Source organism: Mustela lutreola, chromosome 8 (genome assembly GCF_030435805.1).
Source record: "Mustela lutreola isolate mMusLut2 chromosome 8, mMusLut2.pri, whole genome shotgun sequence".
Taxonomy (NCBI): Eukaryota; Metazoa; Chordata; class Mammalia; order Carnivora; family Mustelidae; genus Mustela; species Mustela lutreola.
The window spans coordinates 101,012,720-101,029,622 of NC_081297.1; the positions used below are offsets into that span (position 1 = coordinate 101,012,720).

General features: G+C 40.1%; 1 protein-coding gene and 1 long non-coding RNA gene across 4 annotated transcripts in view; one reads left to right on the plus strand and one right to left on the minus strand.

Annotated features, from left to right (window-relative positions):
• Positions 1-4,217: 4,217 nt before the first annotated feature.
• Positions 4,218-10,417, minus strand: LOC131839120 (uncharacterized). Its single transcript, XR_009356800.1, has 3 exons — positions 10,032-10,417; positions 6,766-6,866; positions 4,218-5,967 (listed from the first exon to the last, which is right to left on the minus strand). It is a non-coding gene; the product is annotated as an uncharacterized LOC131839120 (long non-coding RNA).
• A 103-nt stretch (positions 10,418-10,520) lies between these two features.
• Positions 10,521-16,903, plus strand: part of HELB (DNA helicase B) — a 35,250-nt gene continuing 28,867 nt past the window's right edge. The window contains exons 1-5 of one of the 3 annotated variants that reach the window (XM_059186257.1): positions 10,672-10,784; positions 11,981-12,126; positions 12,265-12,675; positions 13,578-13,747; positions 15,883-16,761. In XM_059186257.1, coding sequence (XP_059042240.1) covers positions 12,123-12,126; positions 12,265-12,675; positions 13,578-13,747; positions 15,883-16,761 — 1,464 coding nt within the window. In that variant the 5' untranslated portion in view covers positions 10,672-10,784; positions 11,981-12,122. Of the gene's footprint in view, positions 10,785-11,980; positions 12,127-12,264; positions 12,676-13,577; positions 13,748-15,882; positions 16,762-16,903 lie in introns of those variants that run through there. The other 2 variants (XM_059186255.1, XM_059186258.1) reach the window with 2 other exon arrangements.

Here is a 16,903-nt window from a genome sequence, read left to right on the forward strand (position 1 = left end):
GCTAGTGGCTGGTCGGGGGAGCAAGGACAAAGAAAGGATTCTAATAAGTTGGCATATTAGTGTGATGATGGAAGTAATTTATGAGACAGAGAGAAATGAATGATACAGGAGAGAGGGGAAGATAGCTGGATTGATATCTTGAGACAATGAGAGGGGCTAGGATCTAGACCATAACCTAAACGAGGACCACAACGGAGGGCTTCATATTTGATAAAATCAGTAAGAAGGAACGTGGTACAAAAGGAGATAGTGGAATATTAATACTATGTTTGCACTATGAGGACAATGCGCACAAAAGGAGGGAAAGGGGAGGGTGTGAGATAAAAAGGAGGGAGTTGTAATGAGTTCGGCGAGGAGGGACAGAGGAAACTGTTGCTGTAGCGTTTACACTTATAACTTAGGGCTCCTAACGAGGGCCCCAGGCATCAGGGGTTCTCACTATCTGAAGGGACTTCCTTTAGTCTTCTTAGACCCTCTCCGGTACCTGGATCTGGCTGAAATTGAATTGGCAACCATCTGGATGGGGTACATCAAGACCGAACTGGGACCCCATATGGGCTCAGTTGGTACCACGTTTTCTTTGGGGGGATGATCTCCCACCTCCTGTTTAATGAATGGACTTGACCAGATCTCTCCAGTTGCTCAATGATTCATGCTTATGCAGTCATCCTGGGGTTCTGTGGCTAGGTCCTCGCTCTGGGAGGCTGACCTGGCAAGCCAAACACACCTGTGGGGAAGTCGGGGGTGCTGGGTTTTGTTTTGGTTTTATTTTTGTTTTTAGGATTGTGGGAAAGTGAGATTGGACTGTCAGAATGACACTGGCATGCTGATTTCGGGTGGCTTCAATTGTTATATAGACAGGGGCCCTGCAAAATGTATTTGCACATGGCTCCATACACCCTAGGAATGGCCCTGAGTGTGGCATAGCAGTAATGAAAAGGCAATCAAAGAACCATTTTAGAGGAGGAGGAAGAGGGGCACCTGGGTGGCTCAGTGGGTTAAGCCTCTGCCTTTGGCTCGGGTCATGATCTTGGGCTCCTGGGATCAAGCCCTGCATTGGGCTTCCTAGTTCTCTCTCTCCTTCCCTCTGTCCCTCCCCATTGCTCATTCTCTATCAAATAAATAAATAAAATCTCTAAAAAAATAAAGGAAGAGGAAGAATAGACACAACTTAGGGATTAATTAGATGTTTTGATATCTGAGTGTCATCTTTTTAGATAAATCCACCCCCCTGACTACACACATAGCTCAAACCCTGTGTTTACCCCCATCATTTGGCAATAATGTGATTTAACACAGAGATAATAGGTGAGGCTTTTTTAAGAGCAGTGTGGGAGCTGTAAGGAAGTAGTTTTTCTCAAAATATGAAGTAGTGGTCAAATATTATGGGGAAGGTATCAGCCAACAATAATCTTTCCCAAACAGAGCTAGCCAGGAAAGAAGGAAAGAACATTCATTTCTCCCATGTGGACCATTGGTCTTAAACCACTGAGTGTGGAGTTGTTATAGGTTGATCCAGCAGCTATGTGAAATTAACAAGCCTCCGTGCAATTTGAGTTATTTATCACGTACGGATGACATCACCGTGTGGCCATCTTTTTATAATTGTTTTATATATACAGTAGGATCACAAAGAAATGTGTGTATGTGTTACAAATCTCAAACACATAAGAGAAGGCAGCACATCAAGGAGTTTTATTTTGCAGTAATGTGCGTCCGCCCCAACGCTGTGTCCTCACTGTGTGTGTAGATGCTGAGAACATAGCGCTGTGTCTGAATGCGTAGCTGCGGAGAACTCAGGCACGGGAGCCAGACTCCCTGGGTTCAAATCCTGGCTGGGCCACTTCCAGGTATTCAACCTCCTCACAGCCGGTTCCTTGTAAGGAAGATGGCCGTTTTATTGATACTTATTTCACAGGGCTGTTGGGAACAGCCAGTGAGTTCACAAATTAGGTATTTTTGTTGTTCATAAATAAGATAAAAATACATAAATGTTCTATTTTTCTCAGTGTGAAAACCTTTTATGCACCCTCTTCAGATTGTTTTCTTCTATTAAAAATGGAATTTCACAGATTTTATATCCCTGAACGAAATAAGCCATTGGGTAAAAGAAGCTGTTGTTAGAGCTTTATAGCCTTTTTTTTTTTTTTTTTTTGCTGGGGGTGGGGGGAGTGGGGGAGAATTTTCAAATTCTTTTTTCTACTGCCCTGCATATGATGGCTTTATCCTCAGTGTACTTCTCCTCCTGTACTACTCATTCCCTCCCTTTTTGCTCCTTATCATTCTAACCTAGTTCTTTGCACCTTATTCTTCTCTCATGCTCCATAAGCTGGGCAATTTTTTTTTCCCTCCCTGTCTTTGGCCAGAGGTATGAGTCATATGTAGAATCTTTTCACAAATGCAGTGGATTTTCCAGTCATTTAAAATGAGCCCAGGAAAACACACCTTCTAATCTGAAGGCAGTTTGACTTCTGCAACTAGGCTGACCCTGTAGAAAGCGCAAAGAGATTTCCATTTCAGGGAGTCAGTCTTATCATCTGCTAATTATGGATTGCATAAGTGCTACATTTTTCACTTGTTCCTCAGTGTGCCTTGCTTCTGTTCAATAATTCATCCCAGAGACAGTATAACACACTCTCTCATCAATGTCAGTTTAATAATATCTCTGCCTCTATTTCCGTCAATCACCACTATCTGAAATAACAAACCTCCAGTCATCCTCTGTCCCCTTGATCTCTTTTATTCTGGCCCCTCATACTCATCACTACTTGGTATTTATATTTACTTGCTTTTTGACTATCTCCTTCCACTAGAATATGCAGGGACTTTTTTTGTTCGCTGTTCTTCTCTACTGCCCACAACAGTTACTGTCCTCGAATAAGTACTGACTGAATAAATGGATTATAACCACTTGCTCTTCTCACTAATACTTTTCAAACTTCTGCTGCTTTTTTTTTTCACTTATACAGAATGAGATTAATAATTTTCATAAAATGCCTAACAAAGACCAAGATGGCCAATGAGGGATCGATCGGGGGCATCATACCTCTGTGGTAGCAGAGCTGATCTGCTTTCACTTTGGGGCTTATCTCATTGGCGGCATATTTCTTAGGAAAGGAGGGCCTAAGAATATATTTAAGAAAGCAGTAATTTTTTTAATCAACAGATTGTCCTATAACTTGAAAACTTATATACTAAAATAGAAACATAAGGGCATGGATTGAGCCCTACAGATATTTTAGCTTGAGTAGACTTACAGAGTAATGCAGACTAAGTGGAACTGTAATTGAGGTAACTGGGGCCATTGCTTTGTAACATTTAGAGAGAAGGGCTTAACATCAATGGCGATTAATTATATCACTATTTCCACTGAGGCACCCATGTGGCAAAGAAGAGGGCATGAAGTCTTCATGGGATCTTGCAGTATTATTAACCTGTCTCCTCAGAGGGAAAATTACTTTTATCTTTTACCTTAAAAATTTGTCACTTTTTCATTCTGTATATCATTTTTTAAAAGATGTACTTACTTGGGAGAGAGAAAAAGAGAAAGAATGCTTGAGAGCCAGGGAAGGGGCGGAAGGAGAGGGAGAAACTCAAGCACTACCACCCCTACCACCACCTAGCCCTGCTGAATGCAGAGCTAGATGCAAGGCTCAATCCCGCATCCCTAAGATCATGACCTGAACAGAAATCAAGTGTTGGTCATTTAATCTACTGAGCCCCCCAGGCACCCCTCTGTATATCATTTAAAAAATATATATGTAGCTATATAGGTGGCTCAGTGGATTAAGCGACTGCCTTTAGCTCAGATCGTGATCTTGGAGTCCCAGGATAGAGTCCCAGCATTGGGCTCCCTGCTCAGCAGTGAGTCTGCTTCTCTCTCTGACCCTCCCCACTCTCATGCTATCCCTCTCTCTCAAATAAATACAATAAATCTTTTAAAAATTAAAAAATATATAAAGACATATCTTACATATTAAACAATATAATATGAGCCAACTACACACTTCCCAAAGCCTTTTAGCTTCAGTCTTTTTGTCCCTTTTTGGTGTATTACTAAACTACTGAGAGTCTGAATTCCTGGTTGGAGAATTATGGAACTAGCTATCAGCTCTTTGTGGGTAGGGCTTTATGCGGCCTTAAATCCATTTCCCTACTGCACAATGCTGTCTCAGTGTTTCAGCATTTAAAACTCCACTGAATCACGTCCCCAGGTCAGTTTTGCAGCCCCGTGGCTCGTTAGCTTCTGATCTACATACCTTAATTAATTTACAGGAACATTTTGGCAAGGGCTATAATTGTTTCTATATGTCTCTCACTGTGCCCACCAGCACGACCACCTAGTGTAGATCAGTCTTAAGTCAGGAAGGGTAGAATAGGTTCTGTTGACAGAGAAACAACTCCGTAATCTTAGTGGATTAACACAACCAAGATTTATTCTTACTCACAGTTGACTGTAAGCCTACAGAACTCTCCTGGGCAGTTGTCCATGATACAAGGGCTCACTGTCACACCTCACACTCCCACAATCATCAAGGTAAGGAATAACCAAGGATAGAGAGCTGAGCATGCCCCATTAAATGTTTCCCCCTTGAAGTGATGTGCTACTCTTAGTTCATTGGCCAAAACAGGTCAGATGGCCATGACTCACCTTAGATTGGTAGGAAAGTACAGTTCTACTGTGTGCCTAGAAGGAGAGGGGAACTAGATATCAGGTGACAATAAGACTTTGTGCCATACACATGCGTATGTACTGACTGAATGAAACTGAACGCATTTTTATTACAATTTCTGCTCTGTATATAATTACCAATCTTTTCTGTCATCCTGTTACTTAAGTCCTTTCTTGTTTTGATTCTACCATTCCCCTTCAGACATTACTTTAATAAACAAAAGGGGCAAATTGCTAATTCAAAAACACTCCTCAGGATAAATGAGTCGGAATCACTTTCATATAGCTGTGAAACCATCATGATCATGACTTCACATTAATTGCATGCTTTCCTTCATCATATTAATTAAACAGGTCACTACATCTCATTCCCTTCCTGCTCTCCTGATAAAATGTTTAAGTTTTACTAATGGTAACTTTACAGTTACCTGCCTTGATACCATCCAGGCATTCGAAAACAAAGACATTTCCAAAATAACCAGAGGACACGATACATATAACATAGAGAAACAACTTCCACAGGAGAAACGGTATGAATGAAATACCAAAAATTCTTTGCTTCATGATTTAGATTGATTTATTTAACAGGCATTTCTTAGGGTAGATTTCAAGGGGACATTGAAATGAGAGCTTGATTAGTATGAGATGAATAGCCTTCGTTTCAGGAGAAAATGGTTAAGCCTTCTAAAACCTTCTACGGCTTCTTGCTACCCTTACTGTGACCTCTCAAAGCACTGCGTGGTCTGGCTCCTGCACTGTTCTAGAGCCTCAGCTTGTACCTAATCCTCATGCTCTGGACTTCGGGCACTGGCCTCATGTGAATCCTGGAATCCCTCTTGTCCTTTCCCACCTTTTCCCCCCATGACACTGACTTTCTGGAAAACCCAGGTCTGTTGTCTTAGAGAATGTCACATATGCCAGATAAAGTTGCCCATATTAGGGCCTGTTTTTGTACAGCACAGAGCTAAGACTAGTTACTATATTTTTAAAGGTTGTGAGAAAGAGGAAGAGGAGAAAGAAGGAAAGGAAGGAGGAGGAGGTGGGAGGAGAATGATGTGATAAAGACCATATGGCCTGCAAAACCTAAAATATTTACTATCTGGCCCTTTACGAAACAGTTTTCTGACTTCTGTCTTCAATCTTTCTGTTTCCTTGTGGTATTAGTAGGTACCTTGGTTTCTTCGATTTCAGACAAGTTGGAAATTAGATCTGGAAATGTGCTGTCCAGTATGGTAGTCAGGTGGGTAGATGTAGTACTGGGCACTTGAAATGTGGCTAGTTCGAGTTAAGATGTGCTATAAAGGTAAAAGACACACCAGATTTCAAAGACTTAACATGAAAACAAGAGTGTAAACTATGTATTTTTAAAAAGATTTTATTTATTTATTTGACAGAGAGAGTGATCACAAGCAGGCAGAGAAGCAGGCGGAGAAAGAGGGGGAAGCAGGCTCCCTGCCAAGCAGAGAGCCTGATATAGGGCATGATCCCAGGACCCTGAAATCATGACCAGAGCCAAAAGCAGAGGCTTAACCCACTGAGCCACCCAGGGGCCCCACAAGTATAAAATAACTCACTAGTGATTTTTATGTTGATTACCATGTGGAAGTAATAGTATTTTGGATATATTAAATTAAATTAAATGCATCATTAAAATTAATGGTAGCTGTTTCTTTTTAAAATATGGCTACTAAATTTTTTAAATTATTTATGTAGTTCACATTGTATTTTTATGGACAATTCTGGTGTAAAGCCTTAACTTAAATCAGATTAAATGTTTCTGGCAAGAATGCTTCTTAGCTGATTTTACATACATCATACCATGAGACATACAATATCAGTTCCTCTCATTAATGACACTAAATTTGACAACCTGATTCAGGGGTGACTGACGAGTATCTTCATTGTAAAAGTAAATTTTTCCCTTTGTCTTTTGTAATCTTTTATAGCCATGAGACTGCTGAGCCGTGGTTCCCCACTGACTTTTCACTTAATGGTTTTAGTAACCTTTGGTGGTCCTCGCTTGAATCAATTATGATGTCAGGGATTGCAAAATGGTGTTTTATACTTTTTGAGTTTCTTTTTAAATGTCTTACCTGGTATTCTTTTCTTCCTTTCCTTTTTTTCCTTCCATTTCTTTCTTTCTTAAAAAGGTTTTATTTTTGTTTTTAGTGAATATCACAATGGACACATCCTTCTAAAAAAAAAGATTTATTTATTTCAGAAAGAGACAGAATGTGGGGGAGGCGGGGCAGAGGGAGAGGGGAAGCAGGCTCCCCGCTGAGCATGGGGAGCCAGTGTTGTGCTAGATCTCTGGACCTGGAGATCATGACCTGAGCCGAAACCAAGAGTCAGATGCTTAACCTCTTAATCAACAGAGTCGCCCAGCTGCCCCCACATCACTTTTTATGTACTCAGTGTGTTACAGTCAAGTGCAGTAATTATTCTTTTTGGTTCCCAAACTTCCCTAAATTTGGCTAGTGGAAGTCCCTTCAAGTTGACTCCTGAATCCTTTCACCATAACCGCATTAGTTTTTGAGGGCTTCCTTGGCATCTGATTCAAGAAGTCCCAGGTCTGCCTTGTATTTTCCTTGTTTTGGAAGTAGAAACAGCTATTCCTCAAGAAGCCTCTGCTTCCTTGAATGAGAGATGGTACTCCAAAGCCAAGATTATGATGGTAGATGTGATCAGAGTTACTGGAGTGACATTACTTTTAGGCCCTCTCAGTAGACAGAACTAGAAAATATATTTTAAGAAATCACAAGATCATACTGATGTTTCTAATTTAAGTTTAATATTATAGGAGTTATTCCTATTTTGTTTGTATTTCTTTTCATGTACATTAAAAAACTTCATTTGATGAAACAAAAAGACATTTACTTATTTGCTTTCTCCTATAATATGTAATTTCAAAATTATAATAACATAATTAAAACTAACATTAAACATAGTGTGCGGTGAAGTTTAAGATTACTTTGTGGATCTTTTGTCCTCAGCGTATACCCTATTAAAGGTATATAATCAGAGTAACTTAAAATATTTATTTGAAGTGTTCAAAAGTTACTTGAAGTAATTATTTTCCCTGAAAGGTTATGTTATACATTTGAGAGACATTTTGATTTGTTTCTGTTTGTGTTCCGTTTTAGGTTTGCTTTTGGTTTATTTATTTTTGAACATATGAACATTCATATGAACATTCACATGGCTCAGAAGTTCAAACCATTACAAAAAGTTAAACTCAGGGCACCTGGGTGGCTCAGTGGGTTAACCCTCTGCCTTCAGCTCAGGTCATGATCTCAGGGTCCTGGGATCGAGCCCCACATCGGGGAGCCTGCTTCCCCCTCTCTCTCTGCCTGCCTCTCTGCCTACTTGTGACCTCTCTCTCTCTCTGTCAAATAAATAAATAAAATCTTTAAAAAAAAAGTTAAATTCAGAAATTTTTTTCCCCATCTTTGTCTCCTCTATCTTGTTTCCATTATACCTGAGGTAACTATTTTCATTAATTTCTGTGTTCATCTCTCCGGTGTTGCTTTTCCTTCCTCCCTTCTTTGCTTCCTTACATCCTTCCTTTTCCCCAAAACAAGCTTACCCACATACACATAAATTAGACTATATGCACTGTTTTTGCTTTTTCTTATTTAATATATCTTAGAAACCACTCCCTATCAGTTAAAAGAGATATCCCTCTTTCTTTCTTTTTTAAAATTACTGAAGACTATTCCCTCGTGGGGATATGCCATATTCTATTCAATAAATCTCTTAAACACGTTTCTGCTGTTTCCAGCCATTTGCCACTCCAAAACTCACTACACCGTGAATAACCTCATGTCTGTGTTGCTTTGTGTTCATGGAAATATACCTTCAGGGGAGAGCCAGGAATCTTATTTTTAGAAACATCCCAAATGATTATAATGCACAGCCAGATTTGAGTACTATTGCTTACTGTGTAAAAAAGGTAAAAATGGTATTCAGGAACATAGAATTGCTAATTTTTTTTTTTTTTTAAGTGAAGAAACAACAGGTAAGGAAACAAAGTTCTCACCATCCTGAATCTTCACCTACACTACTTAGAAGAATGCAGTTGAGTTATATAAACAGCAGCTTAATTTCTGGAGTCTTGTGCCCAAATCACCATGTTGGTATCAAGAACATCCTATGTAGACTACGTACGCTTATGTGTATAAGTGACCTGGGTTTGGGGAGAAAATACCTTTTTGTTTAGATACACTGAGTCTGAAGCAGCCATGGGCCCTCCACGAGTGGCATCTAACAAGCAGTTGTGGGCACCTGTTTGCAGATCAGGTTAGGAGTTATGAGCATGTAGATGACAGAGTAGGTCAAAGATGATCGAGGGAAGGATTACAGAGTGAGAAGGTGCTCAGGATGGAACCCGGGGGAATAGTAGTACTAAAGACAACAGTAGAGGAGTGCAAGGGACTATCCATGGCTAGAGAGGTAGGAAAACCTGAGAACACAAGTCATGAACAATGTATTACAAGAAGAAAATAGTTACTAGTGTCAAAGGTTGTTGAGAATTGAGGTAAGACTCAGGCAAGAAGGTATTCACTGGATTTAGCAACAAGGAGACCAGTAGTGTGACAGAGCAGATTCAGTGTTGCGGAAACAATAGCCATTAGGAGTGTTAAGGAAGGAATTCAAGCTCACATAGTGGATTCTTGGAAACAATGGTGTTTTGTAAGCGGTAACACAGTTTTTCTAAAAGCAACAAAGGGACATACTTGTACCCAAAGGGAAAAATCAATTTTAGTATTTTCTCCCACAATTTTTCTTAAACCTTTCGTGCTGGCTGTTGTTCATGTATATTAGAATCATAAAGTGCTTTAGGATTTAGCAGTGTCTGCTTACTTATTTTGGGTTTATTACTAATAGAGTAATTCCATAATAAACAATACAAAAATAGTGAGAATAATATATGTTATGGTGTTCCTCAAAGAGTAACAGGACTTTCAAACAGTATCCCCAGCAGGCGTGGAAACCATGGCTCCAGAATAAAGTTTTTAAGCCACTGTGCTTCTCTTCTACTTCCCTTCCCCAGTCCTTCTCTAAACTCTTGGCTATAATCAGGTGTTTTTTTTTTTTTTTTTTTTTCCTGTTTTGTTTTGTTTTGTTTTGCCCCCACTGTGAGCAGGTGTAGTCCAGCTTAAAGAAGCTTGGGAGACCAGTTTGTACTCAGAGAAGAAAAGATGAAAAGACTTTGAATGTCAGGTAATCCAGCTGTTCCCAGACCTGGCTGAGCATCAAAATAGACAACCCTGGGACGTAAATTAAAAAGACAGAATCCTGGGGTCCCTGCCCCAGATCTCGACACGGTGTGTATAGAATGGAGCCTTGAGAACTGTACCTTGATTAAGAGCCTTTGCTGACATAAGTTCAAGTCCTTAAGGAAACGGAGGACAAGAGCAGTCCTGAGTAAACGGGTCTCCCATCTGGAGATTCGCGGCTCTGTGCTTTGGGTGGTGGCCGTTTGCTCTGAAGTGCATCTGGGCTTTCGTTCCAGGGTGTTGGGGAGGGCTTCGCTTTTCCGGGCTCTCCAGGCTCTCTAGACACGGCCTTCCCTCTCATTTCTCTCTCCGGAAGTGCGATAAGTTCTGCGGATGCCACACCTGACGCTGCCCAGCGGGCGGTGCAGTCCAGGTACCGCTCGGACCCTCACTTCTGGATGCCGAGTGCGCAGGTTCTTCTCCAAACCCCCAATCGCCCCGCCTTCATCCCGCCCCTCCAGGGTCTTATCCCCGCCTTCCGTGGGAGTTTGGGGAGGAGCTTCGCCACTGCCCCGCCCCTCCGCACATGCTCGCCGCCGTGGGGGCGTTCCCGGAAGTTCTTAATTCGCGGAGCTGATTGGCGGATCCTGGCTGTGTGCCCTGCCCGGGTTTTCCGGAATTTGGGGAAAACTGCAGGGGGAATAATATGGCTTTTTCGAGTCAGCCCTTGCGGGAACTGCAGGGACCTCTGCTCCCACCCAAGGACTTGTTGGCGGAGGACGATGACTGTCTGAAGGAGGACGTGGAGGAGGATGAAGACCTGGAGTTTGTGGATGCCGAGGAGCTCTGCAGTGGGGGCGTCAAGGCTGGTACCCTCCCCGGGCGCCTCCACGGTGAGGAAGCCCCCTACCCCGAGGGGATGGGATTGGTGGGTGGAATGTTTCCCGTTCTGGCCTCATCCTAAGTAAGACGCCCCATTGCTGCTAGCAGACGTGTTTTGGGGATGGCCTAGCTGTTTCCTCCTACTTAGGATAGGATTCGGTAAGTAAGTAACAATAGCCGTGACTTGAGAATACTTGACTTGAGAATACGTGACTTGAGCTTGTGCTCAACGTGTTTGATCTCATTCGATGTTCACAACTCTTTGAAGTAGTTTTATTTTTATAGTCCAGGAAACAGTTGGCTGTCGAGCCTGTATTCATACCCAGAATTAGAGTTTTTTAAACTATTTTCCTATCCTACCCGGAGACAAATATTTATTTACCAGCTACTTAGAAAATACACACACTCACACACACACACACACAAACACCTCAAGGCATTGTGGATTCATTAACTTTGTGTCAGTAACGTTGTGATGAGAGCTTATCTTGCGCCGTTTCCTGTGTTATGAATAATACCTTTTATGTGTATGTTGTGAGTGATAGCTAGGAAAATTTTATGGGTAAGACCAGAAAAGTGTTGTGTGTTGATGGCATTGTTCTGAATTTGCGCTGTCCAGTACAATAGTCACCAGCCTCCCGTGGCTCCTGAGAACTTGAAGTGTAGCTGGTGTAACTGAGCAGGTGAAATTTTAAATTTTGTTTAATTTTAATTAATTTAAATTTAAATAGTCACATGTGAGTGGGCAACACAAGTTTAGACAGAAATTTTTCAAGTATTTGTGGAGGGTTTAGTCATTTATCCTAAAAGTATTAGTGACTGGATACCATGTTCCAAGCAGGGTACTGTTTGTTGCCGGGGGGATACCCAAGAGCGGTAAGATAATAAGGTTTCTGTCTTAATGGGGCTTGTTCTTTGGTGAATAAAATAAGACATTTTAAAAAATAATTACAGAAGTAACTGTAATATTACTTAATGCGTAGAATGAATAATAAGTATTGCTCTGAGAGGTTATAACCTTGAGATTCAAGGAAGACTTTCGTGAGGAAGTGGCCATTAAATTTAGAGGTCAGTAGTAAATGGGGGTAAACAGTAAGGAAGAGAACATTTGAGGCAGATGGAACAACTTACGTAAAGGCCCTGTGGTGGGCCGGGGGAGGGACCATGGGATATTTTAGAAACTGCATGAAGGTCACTTTTGGTTTAGGTCAGAATAGCAGAGAGGTGGCTGTTTTTAGAAGACAAACAGCAGACTTGCCATGTACCATATGTACCTCTTGGAATACAAGGACAAGTGGAACATTATCTTATTCTAGAGAGCTTACAGCACAGTGGAGGGAGACTGATAAATGGGTAAGTGGAATGTATATGTAGATACCCTAATAAACATCTGTACAGGGTGCTGTGGGGAGGAACAGAGTGGTAGATTTGGTAAAGCATTGAAAAAGAGGTTTTAAAATGTCTTAAATTAACTTTTTTTTTTTTTTTAAGTTGTAATTTGTGATGAAAACACTCAAGAGAAATGTGACGTGTTTGGACGTTTTCCAGTAACGGGTCCTTGGTGGCGAGTGAAAGTGCACGTGAAACCTGTGGGATCAAGGAGCTATCAAGTTCAAGGATTTCCATCTTACTTTTTACAGTGTGATATGTCACCGCCAAATCAAGAACATATCTGTTCCCTGTTTCTTAAAGACTGCAATTTCTCCAGTGATTATATAAATAAATTTTTAGCATGGGTAAGTGCTGTATCAAGCTATAAAAACCTCAACTTTGGAAATATTAGGGAAACATTAAGAATGTTCCAAAAGGAAACTGGAAAGAAGGGTCAAAAACAGTCTACACAGAATGAAGAGGAAGAGTCTCTACTGGAAAATGAGATGTGCCTCCCTGTGGAAAACACGAGTAGGTGGGATTTTATCATCCAGTTTTATTGTAATTGAAATACTTAATGGCTAATGTGTTTTAAGATATCACCACTATAGTATGTTGGCACACTATTCTTTTTTAAAATCTGTTTTTGAAAATGTGTTTCTGTTGCTTTTGAGTTTGTCATTGTAATTTCTAGGTTACCTCATCATTAAGGTGGAGAGGTTGGGAGAGAGGATCTTTAAGCTCTTTTCAGTTCCTCCCCAGCCCTAAAGCTATGTTTCTCTCTGACTTTTGTGTGAATTGGATTATCTTGAGTCATTAAGAAAAAGTTCAGTTGTTAACTATTCAGTTCCAGTTATTACTCTGTTTAAGAAGGCAGAAGAGAAAAAGAAGAATACGAGTATTCCATTTTGGAAAGATTTCAGTCCAAAATGGTATAAAATAATTTTTTAGGTGTTTTATCTGGACATTCACCTGAATGCAATATTTCATTTCTTAATTATTTGAAATAAATTTGGCAGGACATCACCGAATGACATCAGTGACAAAAGAATCTTGATAACAGAAAAATGATTATAAAGGTTAATATGTCAATGATTTATTTTTTGTGCTTAGCTTTAAATTTATCTTTATAAATGGAATCACAAATTTTACTCTGATTATATTGTACACAAAAGTAAACAGGAGGCTCAGAAGTGGTTGTCTAAGCATTCGAAGAACATAAATTTTGGAGTTACATACAATGATGAAAACCACTTCAGTGCAAAATCGATTGTTGTAATACAATCAATTTTCTTGCTGGTTCAAGTAAATTTATTTATCTCTCTTTGATTTGGATTTTTGGAACTGGTTGTGCTCCAGAAGGACGTTCATCACATCGTTGTTCTGTGAGCTCATCTGTATGTTTTGATTTGTTCTTTTCTGTTATCCTGTAGTTCCATTTATAAATGTAATGACAGCTTTGCAGTTTCCAAAAGTAATGGAATTCCTTCCAGTTCTTCTGCCTCGACACTTTAAACGGCTCATAAGCTCGGGTTCTACGAAGGTGTTGGAAGACATAGAAGAGATGTTAGGTACGCATCCATGGAAACTTGGATTTAGTAAAGTAAGTAAGACACTCACTTTAGTAATCTTGTGTAAGGGAGGATTTCTCAAACTTTACATCTTTACAACTTTACATTTACAAACTTTACAGTTTTTGCATCTCTTTCAGAGGAAGAAAATTTGTATGGATCTCAATGTTGATTTTTCTTTTAGTGTTAGAACCAACTAGAACTTCTTATACTTGTAGCTCTTATGCAGGAAATTTATGAAGGACAACAAAATAAAAGAATTGATGACATTGAAATTGTCAATAATTTAATTATATAATTTAATTTAATAGAAAACATCTTTTTGGTTACTGGTCATTTGCAATGTGAATATAGATCTCATTGAAGACACAAGTTCTTAGTAATTTGGCAAATCCGTTTAATCCCTCACTTTTCTATTTGAACTTTTGAAAACTTTCATTACTCTTGTGGTACATCATGATATGATTGGAATTTTTATTTGGCACAATAATACCACTTACATATGAATATGAATCCACTTCTGTTCTTACCATTAGAAACCAAGAGGAGGAGTGGCACTATGAGACTTCAGGGGTGTTGGAAACCAAACTCAGCACTAAAATGTTGGCAGTACTTGGTTATGGGTGGTTTTCCAAGTGAAATACAGTTTAAAAATTCTGAGATAATTCTTGGATCCCCAAGAATGCTTTCCAAACCTCTTTCCCCCCAATCTGAGAAATACTGAAATGATGCATTTGTTCCCTATGTCAAATGATGATGACTTCAGTATATCTTGCAAAATGAAATTCTGGAGCATTAGATTACTATATATATCCAGTAGAGAAGAGAGACAGAACAATGCACATACTAAGACTCAAGTGGGAACAGGAGACTTGAAATCCTGCTGTTCAGTATGGAAACCACCATCAAGAATAAAGACCATTAGTGAGGTATTAGATGGCTGAGGCTGCCAACCCTCTAAGTTGGTGCTTCACCCCATGGTCTGGGTTTAAACAATAGAATTTTATTAATAGAAATTTATTTTAAACAATAGAAATTCATTTTCTCATGGTTTTGGAGGTTCTAGGTCCAAAATCAAGTTGTTGGTTGGTTGGTTTCTTCTGAGTCCTTCTTAGCTTATACATGGTTGTGAGAAGACACTTCTCCCCAAGTCCTCATATAATCTTCTTTTTGGGCCTATCTGTTGTAATTGCCCTTCTTGTAAGGATACCAGTCATACTGGATTAGGGCCAGTGACCTCATTTTAACTTAATTACCTATTAAAAGACTGTATCTCCAAATATGGCCACATTTTGACATACTAGCAGGTTAGGATTTCAACATATGAATTTTGCAGGGACACATTTTAGCTCATAAAATGTATAGAGGGCTCCAGGAGGGATGTCTCTGTGGGTGGGGGAGAGAAATGGAGCTGGTGGAGAACCTACTGAGGGGATCATGGTGAAGGAAGTTTCATGCCTCTTCAGCAGAGTTTGGGCAGAATGGTTGAGAGGGATGTCAAAACCTAAACAAGCCAAGAAAGTGAGGCAGTCATGAACTTCACTATATATGCAAGAGTTTGACACAAAAGTTAATATAATTGTAGTATATCCTGTCACTCAGCTGTGAATCCTAAAATCGATTTAACCAAAATTGATTCACAAAATGTATAACTTTTTTTCAGAGATGGGAAGAGGAGAAGCATGTGTGGAGGTGATGGTGTGAAAAATAGAGAGCTTAAAAAAAAGAAAAAGAGAGAGAGCTTCCCTAGAAAAAGACTTACCATAGGAGGGAGTTAATATTAAATAGCAAAAATTAAAAAAAAAAAAAAGGCTAGTATAAACAGTACTTAGAACAGTGTTGACTTTATAAGCCATGGAAAGGGTGAGTCAGGGGATTCCTATCTTTTGTGAGAAGCTGCATAGTGTTATTTGACTTTGAAAACTGCATGTGTATTGCTTTGAGAAAATATAATTTTAATTAAAAATGTATATAGATCTTTAATTACAGTATGGCAAAAACTTGGTAATGTATTATGTACCCAGTTTTTTTCCCCCAAATTTTGTTGATATACATGTCCTCTGGGACTTAACCATTACTAACAAATAATACAGTTTCATGTAATTCTGATAATATTCATCAACATTTGTAATTTTTATAAACCAACTTGAATTTTATTTTCTTAAAGATAACCTACACAGAACTGAAGCTTTTGCAGTGCGAGGCAAGTTGGACATCATTTTGTCAGTGCAAGTCTCTTCTCCGGTTGATGAGTGATTTGGAGAAGAATGCATTAATAATATATTCAAAACTGAGGCACATATGTCGAGACCAAGGGCACACATGCATTGAAGAAGCTGACTTAACTTCTAAGTTGTCAGACCAGATGTCCTTCCAAGAGGCTTGGCAGTCTCTGAAGTTTTTGAAGGACATTGGTGTGGTGACATACGAGAAGGGCTGTGTCTTCCTTTATGACCTCTACCAGGCTGAGCGAGGCATTGCCTCTTCCATATGTGACCTGATGACGAGGCCTCCGTGGCATTTACGGGTGGATGTCAAGAGGGTGCTGGCATTAATTCATACCACGAACCCTGAGAATTCAAGAAGCAACGAGACGCTGAACGAAAGCCAACCGGACGAATCAAGTTTAGAAAACTCTGTGGATGTTCTGGACCCCCAGGACAGTGGTGACCACATTTGGGAAAACGGTGAAAATGATGTGAACGCAGAAATAAATGAAGCTCAGCTGGACCAGGGTCAAGTGGCTGCTTTGGAAATGGTTTGCTCCAATGCCGTGACGGTCATCAGTGGGAAAGGCGGCTGTGGGAAGACCACCATCGTTAGCCAGCTTTTTAAGCATATGGAGCAGTTGGAAGAAAGAGAGGTAAAAAAAGCCTGTGAGGATTTTGAACAGGACCAGGATGTCCCAGAAGAATGGATCACCTTTACCAAGCAAAGTCTTCCGAAGGCCGACAAAGCGCTAGAGGTGTTACTCACTGCCCCGACTGGGAAAGCAGCCGGCTTACTGCGGGAGAAAACTGGTTTTAATGCTTACACACTGTGTCAGGTAAAACTTTGCCCATTTTTAAATTTCTTCCTGATGGCACTCAGTAGGTACTTCTTGGATGTCTTAGGGCTCCCTTCTTTGTAGTAGAACATTTAGATCAGAGCCACTCAGAGCAGCCGGTCTATAAACTGCAACTGGTTTG